This window comes from Nerophis lumbriciformis, linkage group LG23 (assembly GCF_033978685.3).
Source record: "Nerophis lumbriciformis linkage group LG23, RoL_Nlum_v2.1, whole genome shotgun sequence".
Lineage (NCBI taxonomy): Eukaryota > Metazoa > Chordata > Actinopteri > Syngnathiformes > Syngnathidae > Nerophis > Nerophis lumbriciformis.
In genome coordinates, this window is record NC_084570.2 from 31188262 (window position 1) to 31211973 (window position 23712).

At 41.3% G+C, this 23712-nt stretch overlaps 1 protein-coding gene across 1 annotated transcript in view; it reads right to left on the reverse strand.

Moving 5' to 3' along the window:
- avil (advillin) overlaps positions 1-23712 on the reverse strand; it is a 50076-nt gene that overhangs the window by 7967 nt on the left and 18397 nt on the right. The window contains exons 8-15 of the mRNA XM_061984753.2: positions 22357-22562; positions 22207-22285; positions 14697-14795; positions 14472-14625; positions 14303-14403; positions 14056-14193; positions 13830-13988; positions 345-524 (exon numbers count right to left, since the gene is read on the reverse strand). Coding sequence (XP_061840737.1) covers positions 345-524; positions 13830-13988; positions 14056-14193; positions 14303-14403; positions 14472-14625; positions 14697-14795; positions 22207-22285; positions 22357-22562 — 1116 coding nt within the window. The remainder of the gene's footprint in view (positions 1-344; positions 525-13829; positions 13989-14055; positions 14194-14302; positions 14404-14471; positions 14626-14696; positions 14796-22206; positions 22286-22356; positions 22563-23712) is intronic.

The window sequence follows — 23712 nt, forward strand, 5'->3', positions numbered from 1 at the left end:
CCCTTCCCTTCCCACGCCACAGGTACGGTCCTTCCCTTCCCGTCCCACGCCACGGGTACGGCCCTTCCCTTCCCACACCACAGGTACAGTCCTTCCCTTCCCACGCCACAGGTACGGTCCTTCCCTTCCCGGGTACGGTCCTTCCCTTCCCACGCCACAGGTACGGTCCTTCCCTTCCCGGGTACGGTCCTTCCCTTCCCACGCCACATGTGCGGTCCTTCCCTTCCCTTCCCTTCCCACGCCACAGGTACGGTCCTTCCCTTCCCGTTCCACGGGTACGGTCCTTCCCTTCCCACACCACAGGTACAGTCCTTACCTTCCCACACCACAGGTACAGTCCTTACCTTCCCACACCACAGGTACAGTCCACACGGACTCTTGAGCAGAAACACGTCATGGGAGTTGAGAGAAGACGCCAGCGCTGGAACCTCTATAGCTTTTGTATCGGAGGGCTCACTGCCGTGGACCTGGAACAGCCTGACTGCTGGTTCTGGCTCACAATAATCTTTTCCAGGTGTCGTCCCCTGACAGAAGAGTCCAATTATTATGTATACTATATTAAGGTCTCAAATAGCAACCATGTCTAAACAACACAGGGATGTTTCCAGGAATTCATGACCCACGCGCACACACACACACGCATTTTATATATATATAATATATATATATATATATATATATATATATATATATATATATATACAGTATATTAAATTTCATTTAATTTTGATTATTTGAAGTGGCAACAAATGAAAATCCAAAATTCCGTGTGTCACAAAATTAGAATATTACTTAAGGCTAATACAAAAAAGGGATTTTTAGAAATGTTGGCCAACTGAAAAGTATGAAAATGAAAAATATGAGCATGTACAATACTCAATACTTGGTTGGAGCTCCTTTTGCCTCAATTACTGCGTAAATGCGGCGTGGCATGGAGTCGATGAGTTTCTGGCACTGCTCAGGTGTTATGAGAGCCCAGGTTGCTCTGATAGTGGCCTTCAACTCTTCTGCGTTTTTGGGTCTGGCATTCTGCATCTTCCTTTTCACAATACCCCACAGATTTTCTATGGGGCTAAGGTCAGGGGAGTTGGCGGGCCAATTTAGAACAGAAATACCATGGTCCGTAAACCAGGCACGGGTAGATTTTGCGCTGTGTGCAGGCGCCAAGTCCTGTTGGAACTTGAAATCTCCATCTCCATAGAGCAGGTCAGCAGCAGGAAGCATGAAGTGCTCTAAAACTTGCTGGTAGACGGCTGCGTTGACCCTGGATCTCAGGAAACAGAGTGGACCGACACCAGCAGATGACATGGCACCCCAAACCATCACCCAACCATGCAAATTTTGCATTTCCTTTGGAAATCGAGGTCCCAGGAGAGGAGAAGACAGGAGAGGCACAGGATCCACGTTGCCTGAAGTCTAGTGTAAAGTTTCCACCATCAGTGATGGTTTGGGGTGCCATGTCATCTGCCAAAAACGCAGAAGAGTTGAAGGCCACTATCAGAGCAACCTGGGCTCTCATAACACCTGAGCAGTGCCAGAAACTCATCGACTCCATGCCACGCCGCATTAACGCAGTAATTGAGGCAAAAGGAGCTCCAACCAAGTATTGAGTATTGTACATGCTCATATTTTTCATTTTCATACTTTTCAGTTGGCCAACATTTCTAAAAATCCCTTTTTTGTATTAGCCTTAAGTAATATTCTAATTTTGTGACACACGGAATTTTGGATTTTCATTTGTTGCCACTTCAAATCATCAAAATTAAATGGAATAAACATTTGAATGCATCAGTCTGTGTGCAATGAATAAATATAATGTACAAGTTACACCTTTTGAATGCAATTACTGAAATAAATCAAGTTTTTCAAAATATTCTAATTTACTGGCTTTTACCTGTATATATATATACATATACATATATATACATATACATATATATGCATATATATATATATACATATATACATGCATATATATATATATACATATATACATACATATATATATATACATATACATATACATATATACATATACATATACATATATACATATACATACACATATATACATATACATATATATACATATACATATATATACATATACATATATATACATATATATATATATACATATATACATATATATACATTTACCGTATATATATATATATATATATATATATATATATATATATATACATATATACATACATATACATACATACATATACATACATATACATACATATACATACATATACATACATACATACATACATACATACATATATCCAGTCGTGGTCAAAAGAAAAGAAAACACTAAAAAAGAACAATGTTTTACACTGGATGTCATACACTGGATGTTTTACACTGGACGTTCACTTTAAAGAAATCAACTGTAATGTATTTTTTCAAACATTTGCTTGAAACAGTGCACGACTATTTGCACTTACAATACAGTTTTAGCAGAGGTGTGGACTCGAGTCACATGACTTGGACTCGAGTCAGACTCGAGTCATGAATTTGATGACTTTAGACTCGACTTGACAAAATGTAAAGAGACTTGCAACTCGACCTGGACTTTAACATCAATGACTTGTGACTTCACTTAGACTTGAGCCTTTTGACTTGACTTGCTACTTTTCCCAAAACCCAACGATTAAAAAGTTATTCAGGAGCGCTTTGTATCTTTCATTTTGTACGTGTGTCTGTCTGTCAGCGTGTTGTCTGTCTGTCAGCGTGTTGTGTGTCTGTCAGCGTGTGCGCTGCCTGTCAATATAACAGCCAATCAAATTAGATCCACGTTGTTTTTGTCCCACAGCATTCATCCAATCAAATTGCAGAACAACCAACGAAGAAGCGCTCTCAAACAACGCGCCAGTGAGATAGTTTTGTCTGGTATTGAAACTACGACTTGGTCAACAAAAAACTAATTGCAACAACTTCCAACTTCGTTCGACATTTGAAGTTGCACACAGAACGGTAAGTTTTGAATGTAAGCTAACGTTTATTGGCTAAGTAACGTGACTTTTATTTGCTGTGTAGTTAAATCAGTGAGGCTGTAAACTCACTGCTAACGTTATAACCATAGACATCTTATAAGTAGACGCAGCATCGAGCGCTACTGCCTACTGCTGCTGACGAGACGCGGGGCCGCCATCTTGGAGTGGTGATCCGTTCCACTCAGTGCAATTCATTTGGTAGGAGCAATGAACTGTCAGTGCATTTAATTCATTTTACCTCACTGAATACCACTGATTTTCACGCGCTTTTTTGTCATACGTGTAACTATGATAAAGGACACATGTTTTATTATTCATAGTTTGCTTAACAGTAATAGAATATTCTTATATGCTATAAGTGACCAGACGTCCTAGATCAAAACTGGGAATATAATCCCAGAGAAGGGGGAAAAAACGGTCAGTTATTCTTAAATTGAAGAAACAATATGATTAGGTTATATATACATGCGTATATCCTACATAAACAATGTATGAATACATTAGATATCTATATATCTATAGACTGTATCTCTGTTGATACAGCAGCAGAGAGTTTATTCTGTCTTGACACTTTGTATTGATATTTTGTATTACATTTTTCCCTTAAATGATAATGTTTACAGTGATTGTTTTATATGTATTTTTTATGTATGTCGCTTTGGATAAAAGTGTCTGCCAAATACTTAAACATAAACATATATAAACACCTGAAAGTCTTTATATCAGCTAAACCCACCAATCTGTTTCACTGGATTCAGAATAAAACCAAATTCTGTCTTACCCAACAATGTTGGTATTTGAATATTGTTACTTAAGTATATTTGCATAGCTTTTCTCTAGAGACTAAGCACTTTTACATAGTGAAATCCAATATCTAAGTTACATTTAAACCAGTGTGGGTGGCACTGGGAGAAGGTGGTTAAAGTGTCTTGCCCAAGGACACAATGGCAGTGACTAGGATGGCGGGAGTGGGGATCGAACCTGGAACCCTCAAGTTGCTGGCACGGCCACTCTACCAACCGAACTATACCGCCCCTTGAAGACTTAATTCCTGGTTACAATTATACTGTTAAGAAAATATTGCCTTATACTTTGCCTAAAATGAGAACACATCATAATCAGTGGCGGCTGGTGAATTTTGTTTTAGGTGGGGCTGAAAGTGTGTAAACCAAACCCCTGTAGGGGCGTCATCCTCCCTCAGAAGATTTTTTTGTGATTTTCACATACAAATATTGAAGATCTTTGCTCCTTCTCAACACTGTGGTAATATTCTTTTCACAAAATACAACCAATAGTATGTTAATGTTAAATCTTACTTGTGAAAAGTAACCCCCCAATTCCTATTTTCAACAGTCCGCTCATTTGAGCAGGAAAACGCTGAACACCAGCCTGGCATCTTTGTTTTCTACCTGTCAACTGTCAGTTTAGGCTGCTCGCCGGCTCCTCACGACCACTTCAAGATGGCGGCCAAATTGCTCGCGTCATAGCAGCCAATGCTGCGTCAACTTATAAGATGTCTATGGTTATAACGTCATTGCAAACACGGCAATCTGTTGCATCCACTGCAGTTCGCTACCTTATTCATACGTTTTGTCAAGTGATTTTTTTTAAGCAGGGTTGCATGAGGTACCTACACATAACGTTACGTTAGTCAATGTATCACACACAGTAACGTTAGACGGCGGTCAGCAGCGTATTTTAGCCACCTACAAAAAGACAAACATACTCAAATAAAGGTCAGTTAAAATGTATACTATATTAAGAATATGTGTACATATTGCATAGGGCCCTGACATCTAAAAAGTACAACTCTGTTCATTGTTATGTTCATGTATTTGTTATGTTTTTCATGTGTACGCACACATCAACACACATACAGTATGTGATGAGATCAATGAGATAAGGTAAGAACAGGATAGAAACTGATGTGGAACTAGTTACAATGCAATATGCCATGGAAATACAATGTTAATACTTTTGTGCAAATAAGTACAGTTGCATTTGTTTTTTCAAATGCGTTTATTCTGTAAAGCAGGGGTGCTCATTACGTCGATCGCGATCTACCGGTCGACCTCGGAGGGTGTGTCAGTCGATCACCAGCCAGGCATTAAAAAAAAAGTCATAAAAATGAGCGATCATAAATCTTCACTATGACGTCACTTTCGTCACTTGATTCACGGCACCCGAGGGTCTTCTGAGATGACGCTGGCTGCTGCCAGCTCATTAAAATTACCGACTGGAAGGCGAGAAACACTTTATTTCAACAGACTCTGGCGCCGTACCTGTCGTCAAAACTCCAAAGACCGACTGCACAGTTGCACAATAAAAGCTCTGCTTCATCCTGCCTGCGCTACCAAAATAAGAGTCTCAGAAAGCTGGCGTGCACAAGCTAGCAAGCTACGGAGTTTGCCGACAATGTATTTCTTGTAAAGTGTATACAAAGGAGTACGGAAGCTGGACAAATAAGATGCCAAAAACCAACCACTTTCATGTGGTATTGGACAGAAAGGAGGACTTTTTTTCTCCTCCATTCGAAAATGCGGACGTTATCATCACCACTGTCTGATTCCAATCAATGCAAGTCATCACAATCAGGTAATACACCAACTTATATTCTTGTCTTCATGAAAGAAAGGAATCTATATGTGTTAAACATGCTTGTATTATTTTTAACCACCTTTAACTTGTTAACAATATAAACTATCTGTGTTAAACATTCTTGTATTATCTTTAACCACCTTTAAGTTGTTAACAACATTAACTATATGTGTTAAACATGCTTGTATTATCTTTAACCACCTTTAAGTTGTTAACAATATTAACTATATGTGTTAACATGCTTGTTTTATCTTTAACCACCTTTAAGTTGTTAACAATATTAACTATTTGTGTTAAACATGCTTGTATTATTTTTAACCACCTTTAACTTAACAATATTAACTATATGTGTTAAACATGCTTGCATTATCTTTATTAACAATATTAACTATATGTATTAAACATACTTGTATTATCATTAAACACCTTTAATGTATTAACAATATTAACTATATGTGTTAAACATGCTTGCATTATCATTAAACACCTTTAACTTGTTAACAAAAACATATATTTCATAAATAAGTAAATATAAATTATATATATGAATGAGGTAGATCCCCACGACTTGATCAATTGAAAAGTAGCTCGCCTGCAGAAAAAGTGTGAGCACCCCTGCTGTAAAGGAATGAGTTAAATGTTTAAAATGACTGGTTAATAGTGCTATTATGAAGTGCAATGTCAGCACTATTTTTCCCTGCAATTTCAAATGCACTTGTTTTAATAAATAAATACAGCGTTTTAAAAGCATACACAATCTGTGTAAATATATTAGTCTGTGGTTAAAAGGACTTGAAAAGACTCGAAACTCAAAATGCAGAACTTGGGACTTGACTTGAGACTTTCCAGTCTTGACTTTGGACTTGACTCGGGACTTGCCTGTCTTGACTCGGGACTTGACTCGAGACTTGAGGGCAAAGACTTGAGACTTACTTGTGACTTGCAAAACAATGACTTGGTCCCACCTCTGCGTTTTAGTAACAAATATGACGAGAACATGATGTTTGTGTTGAATCACAGTATATTCCTGCCACTTCATTTTATACACAATGACTTCTTTTAGGGGTATTCATTCTGTCAAGACTTGGACTGTGGAGTTTTTGTTTTCCCAAGATGCAAAAGGATTTGGATCGGACATGATAAAGAAAGGATCAAACAAAAAGCGCGCACAGGGGCGGAGGTACAAAACTTGACTAATGAAAACAAAAGACTTGCACGGGGGCAAAAAACTATGAACAATAAAAAAAACACTAACTGTGGCAATAATAAACAAACTTACTTGGCATGGACATGAAGTGCGCAGACGTGGACAGAGTGTGACAGGGGGCATAAATGCGAGGATAGCAGGGTGAGAAAGGCTATGACTCCAGGACGAACAACAGAAAATCAAAAGCTTAAATAACACAGACATGATTAACAACAGGTGCGTGACTCAAAACAGGTGCGTGACATGACAGGTGAAACTAATGGGTAACTATGGTGACAAGACAATGGAGTGAAAAGACAGAAACTAAACAAAACATGACTTAAAACAAAACATGATTACACAAACATGACAGAGCCCCTCCCTTAAGGACAGATACCAGATGTCCATAAAAATTAACAAGAGTCATGGGAGGGCGGGAGGGGGACATGGCGGTGGGTCGCCAGACCACGTGTCCCCGTATCCACCGGGGCAGAGTTAGGTGGCGGCGGCGAGTGGAACGCCGCTGCAGCAGGCGAGGCGGGCGCCCAGGGATTGGCCATATACGTGGCCGACTGGGAGGTGGGCGCACTTGGCGTGGCGGGCGACCAGGTAGCGGCCATATCCGTGGCCGACAAGGAGGCAGGCGCGTCGTCAACTTGGCAGGCGTGGCAGCTCGGCGTGGCAAGTCAGGCGGCGAAGCTCGGCGTGACGCGTCCAGCGGCGAAGCTCGGCGTGACGCGTCCAGCGGCGAAGCTCGGCGTGACGCGTCCAGCGGCGAAGCTCGGCGTGGGTCTTGGTCTTGGCATGGCGAGTCTTGGTCTTGGCATGGCGAGTCTTGGTCTTGGCATGGCGAGTCTTGGTCTTGGCATGGCGAGTCTTGGTCTTGGCATGGCGAGTCTTGGTCTTGGCATGGCGTGTCTTGGTCTTGGTCTTGGCTTAGCGGGTCTTGGTCTTGGTCTTGGTTTGGCGGGTCTTGGTCTTGGTCTTGGCTTGGCGTGTCTTGGTCTTGGCATGGCGTGTCTTGGTCTTGGCATGGCGTGTCTTGGTCTTGGCATGGCGTGTCTTGGTCTTGGCATGGCGTGTCTTGGTCTTGGCATGGCGTGTCTTGGTCTTGGCATGGCGTGTCTTGGTCTTGGCATGGCGTGTCTTGGTGTGTCTTGGTCTTGGCGTGGAGGGTCTTGGTCTTGTTGAGCTGGTACCGGAGCTTGGCGTCGTGGAGCTGGTACCGGAGCTTGGCGTCGTGGAGCTGGTACCGGAACTTGACGTCGTGGAGCTGGTACCGGAGCTTGACGTTGTGGAGCTAGTACCGGAGCTTGGCGTCGTGGAGCTGGTACCGGAGCTTGGCGTCGTGGAGCTGGTACCGGAGCTTGGCGTCGTGGAGCTGGTACCGGAGCTTGGCGTCGTGGGGCTGGTACCGGAGCTTGGCGTCGTGGGGCTGGTACCGGAGCTTGGCGTCGTGGGGCTGGTACCGGATCTTGGCGTCGTGGTGCTGGTACCGGAGCTTGGCGTCGTGGAGCTGGTACCGGAGCTTGGCGTCGTGGAGCTGGTACCGGAGCTTGGCGTCGTGGAGCTGGTACCGGAGCTTGGCGTCGTGGAGCTGGTACCAGAGCTTGGCGTCGTGGAGCTGGTACCGGAGCTTGGCGTCGTGGAGCTGGTACCGGAGCTTGGCGTCGTGGAGCTACTGGTGCAGGTGGTCTAGCTGGGGGTTGCGGCTTGGCATGGTGAAAGACCGGTGGTGGTGGCCGTGCTGGAGGCTGTGGCTTGGCGGGTCGGTAGACTGGTGAGGGCGGTCGTGCTGGAGGCTGTGGCTTGGCATGGTGATGCCGAGCCACCCCACCAACACAGCTCCCGACCCCAGCCCCCCCCTCAAGGGGCGGATACCAGACGCGCTCCCTGCGGTCTGGAACTCTCTGTAGGGGTGGGCGGAGGAGGGCAGAAACTTCCCCATTAAATTGTCCAAATTGTCTTTTTTGTACCTGTGTTTTTGTGGGTGAAAAAAAATTTTGTGACTTGGGCGTGACTTGAGTCCTGGGGGGCGGGGCATGAAATTTGGGTGGCTTGTCTTGACCGGATCTAATGTTCAAAATCATATTTTGGTAGTGTTGAATCATGGTCATGGGATTGGAGTCTTTTGCTGGAGGTGAGTGATCAAAAGAAAAAGAGTTGGAAAAAAAATCCTGGTCTGTGACGTCATTTTGGAGCTGCGGAGCTGGCAGCAGCCTGCTTCCGCCCGGAGTGGGAGGAGCCTGCGGGAGCGCTGCGTGCGGTCTGCTCGCCTTCCCTGACGTCCTCGGTCTGGAGCGGCGCTTCCGGGATTGCGGTGACGCAGCCTCGTCCTCGGACCAAATGGAACTAATGGGAATAAGCTTCCCATTTGGCCCCCACGTCAGGTCTCGCTCCGCCATGGCTCCTAACGACTCCCAACTTCCTTGTTCGACCAAATTATTTGCGGGAAAGCGATTAGCTGGAGTCATAATGTCATGACTTGGACTGTGGAGTTTTTGTTTTCCCAAGATGCAAAAGGATTTGGATCGGACATGGCTTGAAGGTAAATACATATTTAATAATATAACTATAAAGAAAGGATCAAACAAAAAGCGCGCACAGGGGCGGAGGTACAAAACTTGACTAATGAAAACAAAAGACTTGCACGGGGGCAAAAAACTATGAACAATAAAAAAAACACTAACTGTGGCAATAATAAACAAACTTACTTGGCATGGACATGAAGTGCGCAGACGTGGACAGTGTGTGACAGGGGGCATAAATGCGAGGATAGCAGGGTGAGAAAGGCTATGACTCCAGGACGAACAACAGAAAATCAAAAGCTTAAATAACACAGACATGATTAACAACAGGTGCGTGACTCAAAACAGGTGCGTGACATGACAGGTGAAACTAATGGGTAACTATGGTGACAAGACAATGGAGTGAAAAGACAGACACTAAACAAAACATGACTTAAAACAAAACATGATTACACAAACATGACACATTCATTCATTATTTTATTTATTTCAGGCAATGACATACAAAAAGTACAAATTGACAACACATAATAATATAAATTAATATAGTGCAAAAAGTAATGTATAGTATGTAATGCATGATTGTCCAGTTTTGCCTGAAAGGGAGTGGGAAGAAGAAAATTTATTTAATCCCACCCCCAGTTCTCCATTCAGGGATTATTCACATGAGTTTCACTCTTACTTTGTTCAAGGATTATAATACAGATGTTGTATCATAGTGGCATTACCACAGGTAATAATAATTATTACACTGTAACAATAATTTGTATCAACAATGATACCAATATTGGTAATAGACAAAATGCCAACAATGGTAAAAGACATGTAGTGGAATTTCTGACCTTTTGAACCATATTTTGTGTCTATCGAAGTCCGAAAAGAAAGTCTGTCGAAAAGCCTTAAAAATGTCTGCTCGTTTCTTTTTTTTTCTATTCTGAACCATTGAAGGACCATATGTGGGTGAGAGTTGAATATATGGTCGGGCTGACCATTCTACAAAATGTTTGTTTGTTATGGCTAAAGGATTCATGGAGGTTGCAGAATAAACATTTCCAAAACAACGGGACCTTGACACATGAGGAACGGGACCTTGACACATGAGGAAAACAGATAAATTGCCAGTAGACCAGGCCTGTGTGAGATTCACATGCTTCTCGATTCATCCAACTCCTCCGGAGGACGTTGTCTGTTTGCATGGGCAATTCGATCCAACTTTGTACTTTTTGATTATGGGTAAATAAAACTTTTGTACTAAATTCACTTTTGTTGCTGTTTAAGATTCGGACCATCCACCACATGAAATTGGCGTCACGAACAGGATGGTCTAGAACGCTGCAGGTCGATATCAGGACTCCCGGTAGGCAGACAAAAATTTGCACGCACGCATCTAAAGGTAAGCAATTTTGCTTACTGTGTAAAGGCTGTCTGTCTGGAGATGATCGGGACTGGTAAGACTAATTGCTGAACCTGTTTTTGATAAAAAAATAGGTCTAGCCTAGTTCTCCAAAAACAACCTGGAATGGGGTATGTTATGGTTGGATTGGGTTGTTTTATATGTGATTATATTGTCTGTGTGTTTGTTTGAAAACTTGTGATTTCTTGTTTTAACAATAAGGGGAACTGTTAATAGAATTGAGGTGAGTTTGGATTGTGTCAAGTTTGAGCGCGTCGAGATTTTATTTAATTGATAATTACAGTGGTTGGCGGAAGCAACCCCAACCTCAAAGGAGGATGCCAATTCAGTAATTAAATGACTTGCGAATGATCTAATACCCCGACATGGTTTCCCCAAAAAGATTAGGTCAAACAACGGCACCCATTTTAAGAAAACTGGTTATCATCCTCAGTCACAGGGTAAGGTTGAAAGGATGAACAAAAATCAAAACAAATTGGCTAAAATCTGTGCACAGACCAAATTGAATTTGATTGAGATGTTGCCATTAGCGTTAATGATCATTCGAATGTCCCTGAATAAAACTGTTTTTACGGCCTTTGAATTTTTCACCCTATGAACTGCATACAGATCAGCCTTTCCCAGTACCAGCAGCTCCCTTGGAAGGAGGACACACCATGAGACCAAAATGGTATTTTACAAAATGCAGAATTTGTGTGCCAGTTCCTCTGTGCAGATTCGGGGATGACAGCCCGCCACTCCAGATTCCCTTCCACCCGCCGAGAGGGGCAGGGTCAAAATCAGATCCCAGACCTGTTCCCGATACCTGACTGGAAGGAATCGGGAGAGGAGAGACAACACCCGATACCTGACTGGGAGGAACTTCAGAGGAGAGAAAACACCTTGCTAGCGATGACGAGAACGACTAAGGTTGCCAGCCACGATGTGTCCGTCGGACCTCCAGCAGCTGTGGAGGGAGGTGTCGAGCGGCGAGGAGGCCTTGAAGCAAGCCGAGGGCCTGGACTTGAGCACCAACAGCTCCAACTCTACCTCAGCCTTCCCCAAAGTGGCCAGCGCTCACATGCCACTGCACAGCCTCAGCCTTCCCCAAAGTGGCCAGCGCTCACATGCCACTGCACAGTCTGCCCAATGGACAGAGTCACACCCCAAAAAGACACAGAGCCAGACTGTTTGAGTGGATCTCCTTCTCCACCAAGGCAGCCAAAAGCCCCGAGGTGTCGGCAGGCCACCAGCCTGAGGCACCACCGAGGGATCTACACGAGCACTAATCTGAGCAAGGACTCATACGAAATTCAGTTTTTGTTCAAAATCAATCACATAATATTGGTAACTACATTCATTGCAAATGCCGGAGAAAGAATTCTGCAACAGCTTACGTCATAAGTCTATATTCATTTTAAAACAGATTTTGTTAGATTGATCATTAATATGAAGTACATCTGTATAAGCATATATATATATATATATATATATATATACATATATATATACATATATATATATACATATATATATATATACATATATATATATATACATATATATATATACATATATACATATATATATATATATACATATATACATATACATATATGTATATGTGTGTGTGTATGTATATATATATATATATATATATACATATATACATATACATATATGTATATGTGTGTGTGTATGTATATATATATATATATATATATATATATATATATATATATATATATATATATATATATATATATATATATATATATATATATTCATCTAATTAAATTATGTTCATGATCAAAGTATTCTGTTATTCCATTTTTACTAAATCAAAGGGGAGGCCACTAATTGTGTTCTGTGATATGGTTTTACTGCAGGCTGGTAACAGCGATCGCTCGGTGAAGGGTTATAGAGGAATTTCGCATAAAAACATTGGGGTTTTTGCCTCTATCTGTGGTAGAGATTTTTAAGTAAGTGGCCTCGGTCAGAAATTGGTATGGTCCAGGGTTCTAAAGCCCTGGAAGAGTGTCGAAGTCCGAAAAGAAAGTCTGTCGAAAAGCCCTAAGAATGTCTGCTCGTTTCTTTTTGATCTATTCTGAACCATTGAAGGACCATATGTGGGTGAGTTGAATATATGGTCGGGCTGACCATTCTACAAAATGTTTTGATTGTTTGTTATGGCTAAAGGATTCATGGAGGTTGCAGAATAAACATTTCCAAAACAACGGGACCTTGACACATGAGGAAAACAGATAAATTGCCAGTAGACCAAGCCTATGTGTGATTCGCATGATTCTCGATTCATCCAACTCCTCCGGAGGACGTTGTCTGTTTGCATGGGCAATTCAATCCAACTTTGTACTTTTTGATTATGGGTGAATACAACTTTTGTACTAAATTCACTTTTGTTGCTGTTTAAGATTCGGACCATCCACCACAGACAACATAGCAATAATGGTAATAGACAACATAGCAGTAATGGTAAGGAAACATTGAGCACATGTTAACACTTTGAGACAGAACAACAGCAGGTCAAATTAAAGACCATCACCTCTAAATAACCAACGTTGTGAATGATCCGCACTGCTCTTTTCTGTAATATGATCAGAGGATGAATTGTGTTGTGGTAAGTATTCCCCCATACTTCAACACAGTATGTAAGGTATGGGAGTACCAAGGTGCAGTATAGAGTACGGAGTGCATTTTCATTGAGGTATAGTTTTGCTTTGTTTATAATTGAGAGGCTTTTGGAGATTTTTGTTTTAATGTGTCTGACATGAGGTTTCCATGATAGTTTACTATCAATTATTACTCCCAAATATTTATTTTCATTTACGATTTCAATTTGGGTACCATCAATACATATTTTCTGTTCAGACATTATGTTGCGATTTCCAAACATCACTATCTTAGTTTTATTTATATTCAAAGATCATTTATTTGTGTCCATCCATTTTTTAACCATGTTTAGTTCTGTATCGTATCACAATATCGTAATACTGTGATAATATATACTGTGACATTTTAATATCGTCACACTTGGACAATGTGTTTGTGAGCGAGTGACCATGCATGACACATGACATACGAGTATACATCTCTACCTCATAGATGACGATTTTGCCTTTGAAAATGGCCAGAAAGTGTCTTGGTTCCTTCCCCATGGTCACTCTCACTTGAACCGGAGCTCCTCCATACCTCTCATCCACATCTATGGCCTGCAGGGCTGACGCCCCCAACACAGTCTGTGTCGCATGGCGCCCCTGAAACACGTCATTATTCATATGAATATTATTATCACAGAGTGAAACTTGCAGTACGGGGCCTCACCTGCCATATGTAGAGTAGGTAACTCTTCTTCTTGTTCACCAAGTATGTGTAGAGGATCAGGTAGCAGTCTCCTCCATAGAAGTAACCGTAACTTGGAGGCGGCACAGGTTCCAGCTCAAAATTCTCTATTCTCCACACCTGCCAGCACCAGAGAACACTTGAACAATGAAGTTAGGTCACCTTGCGGACCCTGGTCATGCATTCATCTATGGACACTTCAAAGTCTCAAGCTAGCAAAGCCACATACCTCCACCTGTCCTGATCCGTTGTCCACCATCCGCTCCTGGGCAGCAATCTGCGGCATCTCATGCATGACAGTCACATCAAATGTCTCCTGGGAGATGGTGGCTAAAGTAGGACATGGAGATGTTCAAACTTTGTCTTCTCAGTCCTGTCCTGCACACAAAGTCACATACCAATTTTTCCTCGAGTGTGCACTTTGCCGAGACCTTGAGTCTGGTCCTTGACAGTCCACGTCTGGAAGAGCTGCTTGAAGAGCGCCGACTCGGCCCCGTCATTCATGACCTCCACATTTGTCGTGCGGCAATAGTTTTTGACTTGGATGAACTCCTGAACGGTGAGGAACAGACCGTGAGAATAACACTCCAAGATCTCAAGATGGACAGACATGCGTCACTCACCAAAGCACGGCTTATGGCCATCTGTCTTTCATCTTTAGTGGCCTTCCTGCCCTTCCACACAAACACCTTGGTCCCGCCATGGTCCAGGATGTAGCAGTCCTGTATATGAGGGATGATTACACACTGATACCTTGCTTTTTATACAATGTTCAGCAACACTATGTTTCCACATGTCTCAGTCAGTCTACACCAGTGGTTCTTAACCCTAGGGGTTCGGCGAGTCGGCCTCAGGGGTTCGGCGTACCCTCCGCCGCGGAGGTCAAGACACACCCGACTCACCGTGTAAATAAAAATGTCTCCCTATTTTCCATGTGGGGCGGTATAGCTCGGTTGGTAGAGTGGCTGTGCCAGCAACTTGAGGGTTCCAGGTTCGATCCCTGCTTCTGCCAACCTAGTCACTGCTGTTGTGTCCTTGGGCAAGACACTTTACCCACCTGCTCCCAGTGCCACCCACACTGGTTTAAAATGTAACTTAAGATATTGGGTTTCACAATGTAAAGCGCTTTGAGTCACTAGAGAAAAGCGCTACATAAATATAATTCACTTCACTTCCCTTCACATATGCGTGGACCTACTCAGTGGCCTAGTGGTTAGAGTATCCGCCCTGAGATCGGTAGGTTGTGCGTTCAAACCCCGGCCGAGTCATACCAAAGACTATAAAAATGGGACCCATTACCTCCCTGCTTGGCACTCCCCAAAAATGATTCCCGGGCACGGCACCGCTACTGCCCACTGCTCCCCTCACTTCCCAGAGGGTGAACAAGGGTGATGGGTCAAATGCATAGGACAAATTTCACCACACCTAGTGTGTGACAATCATTGGTACTTTAACTTAGATGTGCACACCGTGGCCACACCAGCAGCACACCTGTCCCAAACCTGACTAAATACCAAGTTAATGACCCCAAAAAAGACAATCGGTAGAAAATGGATGGATGGATGGATGTTTTAGTATTATAATCAAATGACAGCAGTCATTTCCATGGGATTATTTTCTAAAATAAGTGTTTCGGCCCACTTACAATGACAATGACAAAAAATATAGTTTTTCATGAGCTGTGTACTAGTATTGTATGTCTGGGTGGGGGTTCTGCTTTGGAAATAATTTGTACCCCTTTCTGATACCGCATTTAGTTCCCACTAAAACATTCACATGTTGCACAATGAGATGTAAACATGAGATCATGTATACATTCCTGTAACGTTCTGTTTGTAACATATAACAATTTACAATTTTCCATATTACATATAGTATCTATACATGTTACGTATCTACATGTTACGTAACTTCATGTTACGCATCTACATTTTACGCATCTACATGTTACGCATCTACATGTTACACATTTACATATCTTGTATCTACATGTCTTGCATCTACATGCAGGGCCGGCCCGTGGCATAGGCCGTATAGGCAAATGCTAAGGGCGCCGTCCATCAGGGGGCGCCACGCCAGTTCCACAAATGTTGGGAAAAAAAAAAAAAAGAAAAAAAAAAAGTTGGTACTATTATTTCTAAATACAAAAAATAATCCCACGTTAATTAAAATGCAAAGTAAAGCCTATTTAATATAAATATTATTTGTTACAACATTAGGACACAACGGACGTGACTAAGATGGTAGAAGGTGGGGATTGAACCAGGAACCCTCAGGTTGCTGGCACAGCCACACTCCCAAATGCGCCACGCCGTCCCCATGTAGATGCATGTTGTGCATCTACATGTTATGCATCTGCATGTTAATGTTTTGTATCTACATGTTTTGTATCTACATGTTATGCATCTACATGTTATGTATCTACATGTTATGCATCTACATGTTATGCATCTACATGTTAATGTTATGTATCTACATGTTATGCATCTACATGTTAATGTTATGTATCTACATGTTATGCATCTACATGTTATGCATCTACATGTTATGTATCTACATGTTATGCATCTACATGTTATGTATCTACATGTTATGCATCTACATGTTAATGTTATGTATCTACATGTTATGTATCTACATGTTATGCATCTACATGTTTTGTATCTACATGTTATGCATCTGCATGTTATGCATCTGCATGTTATGCATCTACATTTTATGTATCTACATGTTATTTATCTACATGTTATGTATCTACATGTTATTTATCTACATGTTATGCATCTACATGTTATGCATCTACATGTTATGTATCTACATGTTATGCATCTACATGTTATCTATCTACATGTTATCTATCTGCATGTTATGCATCTGCATGTTATGCATCTACATGATATGCATCTGCATGTTAATGTTATGTATCTACATGTTATGCATCTACGTGTTATGCATCTATGTGTTATGCATCTACGTGTTATGCATCTACGTGTTATGCATCTACGTGTTATGCATCTACGTGTTATGCATCTACATGTTATGCATCTGCATGTTATGCATCTGCATGTTATGCATCTACATGTTATGTATCTACATGTTAATGTTATGTATCTACATGTTATTTATCTACATGTTATGCATCTACATGTTATGCATCTACATGTTATGCATCTACATGTTATGTATCTACATGATATGTACCTACATGTTATGCATCTACATGTTATGTATCTACATGTTATGTATCTACATGTTATGCATCTACATGTTATGCATCTACATGTTATCTATCTACATGTTATGCATCTGCATGTTATGCATCTACATGATATGCATCTGCATGTTAATGTTATGTATCTACATGTTATGTATCTACATGTTATGCATCTACATGTTATGCATCTATGTGTTATGTATCTACATGTTATGTAGCTGCATGTGCACAATAGAGGAGCTAATTAACTTATGAGAGTAGTGTATGTGTGTTAAAGAGAATGGCAACATGTTGTCTGAGTGACGTCAGTGAGTGAGTGTGCGAGTAAAGAGAGAGAGAGGGAGAGTGTGAGGATTGTGTTGTGTCCTGCAAAACTAATGAAGCCAGAATGTCACAAATTGGCAGCCTCAAATTCTGACCGGAAAGCGGAGCTTAGCAGACCCATTGTAAAGTGAAGGGTTACCCCGGACGAAAACATTGACCCTGAAGGGAACGTCTGCCCTGTGCTACTTGACGACAATCTGCACCGGAGCCGAACATCAGGACAGGTGTAGGACATTTTTTTTGAATAGAGTATGGCTGCAAAATATCCCATGGAGCTGTGTAATGTAGCAGTAAAAGTCCGATCAAAGCCAAGCAGAGTGCTAGAGTCCGTGTTTCACTGGACGCAGCACACTGCTTGCCAACAATTTAGGGCAATATGGCACAACAAACATAGTGCAGCGGTGGCTTATGTAGGGTTGTTGCCGTCAAATCTTAAATAAAGATAGACGTGATGTTAAATGTTCATTTAGCACTTTTACTCTACATTTATATGCATGTTGCATTGTTTTGTGTAAGGGATTATAATTATCCTCTATAAAATGTGTTTTATTTAACATTATTGGGTGTCTGTTTGCATTTCTTTATAAAGGGAAAATTGTTTCTATTGTTACGATTTGGACCCTTTTAAATGCCATCCATCCATCTTCTTCCGCTTATCCGAGGTCGGGTCGCGGGGGCAGCAGCCTAAGCAGGGAAGCCCAGACTTCCCTCTCCCCAGCCACTTCGTCCAGCTCTTCCTGTGGGACCCCGAGGCGTTCCCAGGCCAGCCGGGAGACATAGTCTTCCCAACGTGTCCTGGGTCTTCCCCGCGGCCTCCTACCGGTCGGACGTGCCCTAAACACCTCCCTAGGGAGGCGTTCGGGTGGCATCCTGACCAGATGCCCGAACCACCTCATCTGGCTCCTCTCGATGTGGAGGAGCAGCGGCTTTACTTTGAGCGCCTCCCGGATGGCAGAGCTTCTCACCCTATCTCTAAGGGAGAGCCCCGCCACCCGGCGGAGGAAACTCATTTCGGCCGCTTGTACCCGTGATCTTGTCCTTTCGGTCATAACCCAAAGCTCATGACCATAGGTGAGGATGGGAACGTAGATCGACCGGTAAATTGAGAGCTTTGCCTTCCGGCTCAGCTCCTTCTTCACCACAACGGATCGATACAGCGTCCGCATTACTGAAGACGCCGCACCGATCCGCCTGTCGATCTCACGATCCACTCTTCCCTCACTCGTGAACAAGACTCCGAGGTACTTGAACTCCTCCACTTGGGGCAAGATCTCCTCCCCAACCCGGAGATGGCACTCCACCCTTTTCCGGGCGAGTACCATGGACTCGGACTTGGAGGTGCTGATTCTCATCCCAGTCGCTTCACACTCAGCTGCGAACCGATCCAGTGAGAGCTGAAGATCCTGGCCAGATGAAGCCATCAGGACCACATCATCTGCAAAAAGCAGAGACCTAATCCTGCAGCCACCAAACCAGATCCCCTCAACGCCTTGACTGCGCCTAGAAATTCTGTCCATAAAAGTTATGAACAGAATCGGTGACAAAGTTCCAGTGAGGGTTGGACTCCGCCAAGGCTGCCCTTTTAAATGGATTGATTTAAAAAAAAAAACACTGTGTGTGTGTGTGTGTGTGTGTGTGTGTGTGTGTGTGTGTGTGTGTGTGTGTGTGTGTGTGTGTGTGTGTGTGTGTGTGTGTGTGTGTGTGTGTGTGTGTGTTGTTGCGTTTGGACCAGCCCTAATATATATATATTAGGGCTGCGAATCTTTGGGTGTCCCACGATTCGATTCAATATCGATTCTTGGGGTCACGATTCGATTCAAAATTGATTTTTCCGATTCAACGCGATTCTCGATTCAAAAACGATATTTACCCGATTCAAAACAATTCTGTATTCATTCAATACATAGGATTTCAGCAGGATCTACCCCAGTCTGCTGACATGCAAGCAGAGTAGTAGATTTTTGTAAAAAGCTTTTATAATTGTAAAGGACAATGTTTTATCAACTGATTGCAATAATGTAAATTTGTTTTAACTATTAAATGAACCAAAAATATGACTTATTTTATCTTTGTGAAAATATTGGACAGTGTGTTGTCAAGCTTATGAGATGTGATGCAAGTGTAAGCCACTGTGACACTATTGTTCTTTTTTTATTTATTTTTTTATAAATGTATAATGATAATGTCAATGAGGGATTTTTAATCACTGCTATGTTGAAATTGTAACTAATATTGATACTGTTGTTGATAATATTCATTTTTGTTTCACTACTTTTGGTTTGTTCTGTGTCGTGTTTGTGTCTCCTCTCAATTGCTCTGTTTATTGCAGTTCTGAGTGTTGCTGGGTCGGGTTTGGTTTTGGAATTGGATTGCATTGTTATGGTATTGCTGTGTATTGTTTTGTTGGATTGATTAATTTAAAAAAATAAAAAATAAAAATAAGGGTGTACCCCGCCTTCCGCCCGATTGTAGCTGAGATAGGCTCCAGCGCCCCCCGCGACCCCAAAGGGAATAAGCGGTAGAAAATGGATGGATGGATGGATAAAAAAAAGAAAAAAGAAATAAAAAATCGATTTTTAAAAAATGAGAATCGATTCTGAATCGCACAACGTGAGAATCGCGATTCGAATTCAAATCTCACATACATACATACATATACATACATACATATACACATACATATGCATATATATGTATATGTGTACAGTCACTGTACACATATATGTATATATGTATATATATCTACACATATACGGTATATATATATGTATATATATCTACACATATACGGTATATATATATATATGTATATATATCTACACATATACAGTACAGGCCAAAAGTTTGGACACATCTTCTCCTCATTAAATGTGTTTTCTTTATTTTCATGACTATTTACATTGTAGATTGTCACATCAAAACTATGAATGAACACATGTGGAGTTACATACCGTATTTTCCGCACTATTAGCCGCACCTAAAAACCACAAATTTACTCAAAAGCTGACAGTGCGGCTTTTAACCCGGTGCGCTTTATATATGGATTAATATTAAGATTCATTTTCATAAAGTTTCGGTCTCGCAACTACGGTAAACAGCCGCCATCTTTTTTCCCCGTAGAAGAGGAAGTGCTTCTTCTTCTACGCAAGCAACCGCCAAGGTAAGCACCCGCCCCCATAGAACAGGAAGCGCTTCTTCTTCTACTGTAAGCAACCACCCGCCCGCGTAAAAGAAGAAAAAGCGCGCGGATATTACCGTACGTTTCATTTCCTTTGTGTGTTTACATCTGTAAAGACCACAAAATGGCTCCTACTAAGCGACAGGGTTCATGAAAAGACGCAATCTCTCCATCCGCACACGGATTACTATTTCACAGCAACTGCCTAAAGACTTTCAAGAAAAGCTGGCTACTTTCCGTGCATATTGTAAAAACAAGATAGCTGAAAAAACATCCGGCCAGAGAACATTATCAACATGGACGAGGTTCCACTGACTTTTGATATTCCTGTGAACCGCACTGTGGATACAACGGGAGCACGTACGGTGAATATTCGCACCACAGGGAATGAGAAGTCATCCTTCACTGTGGTTCTAGCTTGCTATGCTAATGGCCAGAAACTTCCACCCATGGTGATATTCAAAAGGAAGACCTTGCCAAAAGAGACCTTTCCAGCCGGCGTCATCATAAAAGCTAACTCGAAGGGATGGATGAAGAAAAGATGAGCGAGTGGTTAAGGTAAGTTTAAGTTTACGCGTAGAGGCTGGGTGGCTTTTTTCACGCAGCTCCGTCCATGTTGATATACGATTCCATGCGCGCCCACATCACGCTGGTTTTAATATATTATTAAAGTTTGACTGACCTATTTGACTGTTTTTTTGACATTCCTTTAGCGCAGTTAGATGCGGCTTACAACACGGGGCGGCTTATAGGTGGACAAAGTTTTGAAATATGCCGTTCATTGAAGGCGCGGCTTATAACCCAGGGCGCCTTATGGTGCAGAAAATACGGTACTTAATAAAAAAAAAAGGTGAAATAACTGAAAACATGTTTTATATTCTAATTTCTTCAAAATACCCACTCTTTGCTCTGATTACTTTTTCGCACACTCTTGACATTCTCTCGATGAGCTTCAAGCACACCTGTGAAGTGAAAACCATTTCAGGTGACTACCTCGTGAAGCTCATGGAGAGAATGCCAAGAGTGTGCAAAGCGGTAATCAGAGCAAAGGGTGGCTATTTTGAGCAAAGGGTGGCTATTTTGAAGAAACTAGAATATATAACATGTTTTCAGTTATTTCACCTTTTTTTTGTTCAAAGTACGTAACTCCACATGTTAGAAGTTAAACATTTGGCCACAAGAGGGCGCCACAACACAAGAGTTATGAGTTTATCCTTAATTAAGGCTCATATAATTATTATTATTCATAGTTTTGATGTGACAATCTACAATGTAAATAGTCATGAAAATAAAGAAACCGCACTGAATGAGAAGGTGTGTCCAAACTTTTGGCCTGTACTGTGTATATGTATGTGTATGTATACAGTATGTACCAGGTATCTGTACTCACTAGCTGTATTGAAAAGAATCAACTCACGTCATGTCTGAGGAGATCCTGAATCAGTGGTCTTGTGGCCACCTCTGTGATTTTAATACGCCCGCCTGCCTCACACACACTGGCACAGTGGGCACACAAAGTCAGACGCTGGTTTAAGTGTTGGAGAAAACATGACTGAGGGCAGCTCACTGGTAAAGAGTGACTTTGGCCCTCTGCTCCTGGTCAGGACTTTCATCAGGTGGTCCGTCCGTCAGTTCACAGCTTCTCTCTCCAAGAACATCTGTCAGCATGTCCATGATGTCAGGAGAACTGTCCTCCATGTCTCCCTCCAGCACTTTGATGTCCGCCCGACCACCGCGCTCTCGGTCTCGGATGTCCTTGGCCAGCAGCATGCCCTTGAAGGTCACAGAGTTGTGTGTCAGTCACCTAATGTGTGTTTGACAATATTAGCAAAGACTGCTAAGTACTATCAGAATATTGTCATTTCTACTCAGTACTTGGGGGAATAATGATGTAATTTATCAATATTTGTGGTTAAAAAAACAATAACCACTTACTACTCATAATTGTTCTGTAATAACAATTGAAACAAAATACTTGTGTAACAATGTAGTAATTAATAGTGGTTTGTAATAATGCAAAAATCACTACTTTTGCACTCATGTTATTATATTGTAGACTTAGACCTAGACTTAGACTTCCTTTTATTGTCATTCCAATTTGAAATGTACAGTACAGATAAGAACAAAATTTCGTTGCATTAGCTGGTGGTAGTGCAGGATAAAAGAGCAATAATGTGCAGATATAAATAGATTACTGTACAGATAAATATATTACACTTTTGCATATGCATCCACGTTCATGGATGTATGTTATACTGTCTTTATATTCCAGCCTGTTAATCCATTTTTGGGGGTAATTGAGGGAATTATTATGATGCGTCGATGTGTGTGTGTATGTGTATATATATATATATCTATATATATATATATAAACCTATATATATGGACTTAGACTTCCTTTTTATTGTCATTAGGGCCCGCATGGCCCATTGTAAAAGGAATCCCAACGGGAGTCCTTTTGCAATGGGACACAAGGACCTATTGTTTTTCTAAGGTTTTATTCAAATTTGAACTTTACAGCACAGATAAGAACGAAATTTCGTTACATAAGCTCATGGTAGTGCAGGATAAAAAAGCAATAAGGTGCATATATAAATAAATAAATATATACAAATAATATATAAATATATATATAAAATAAATATATATAAATATACAGTATATAGATAAAAAAAAAGATTAATGTACAGATAAATATATTACACTTTTTCACATGCGTCCACGTTTATGGATGTATGTTATATTGTCTTTTTTATTCCAGCGAGTTATATATATGTGTATATATACTGTATATATGTATATATATGTGTATATATGTATATATGTATATATATATGTGTATATATGTATATGTGTGTATATATACATGTGTATATTTACATGTGTGTACATATATATATATATATACTGTATATACAGTATG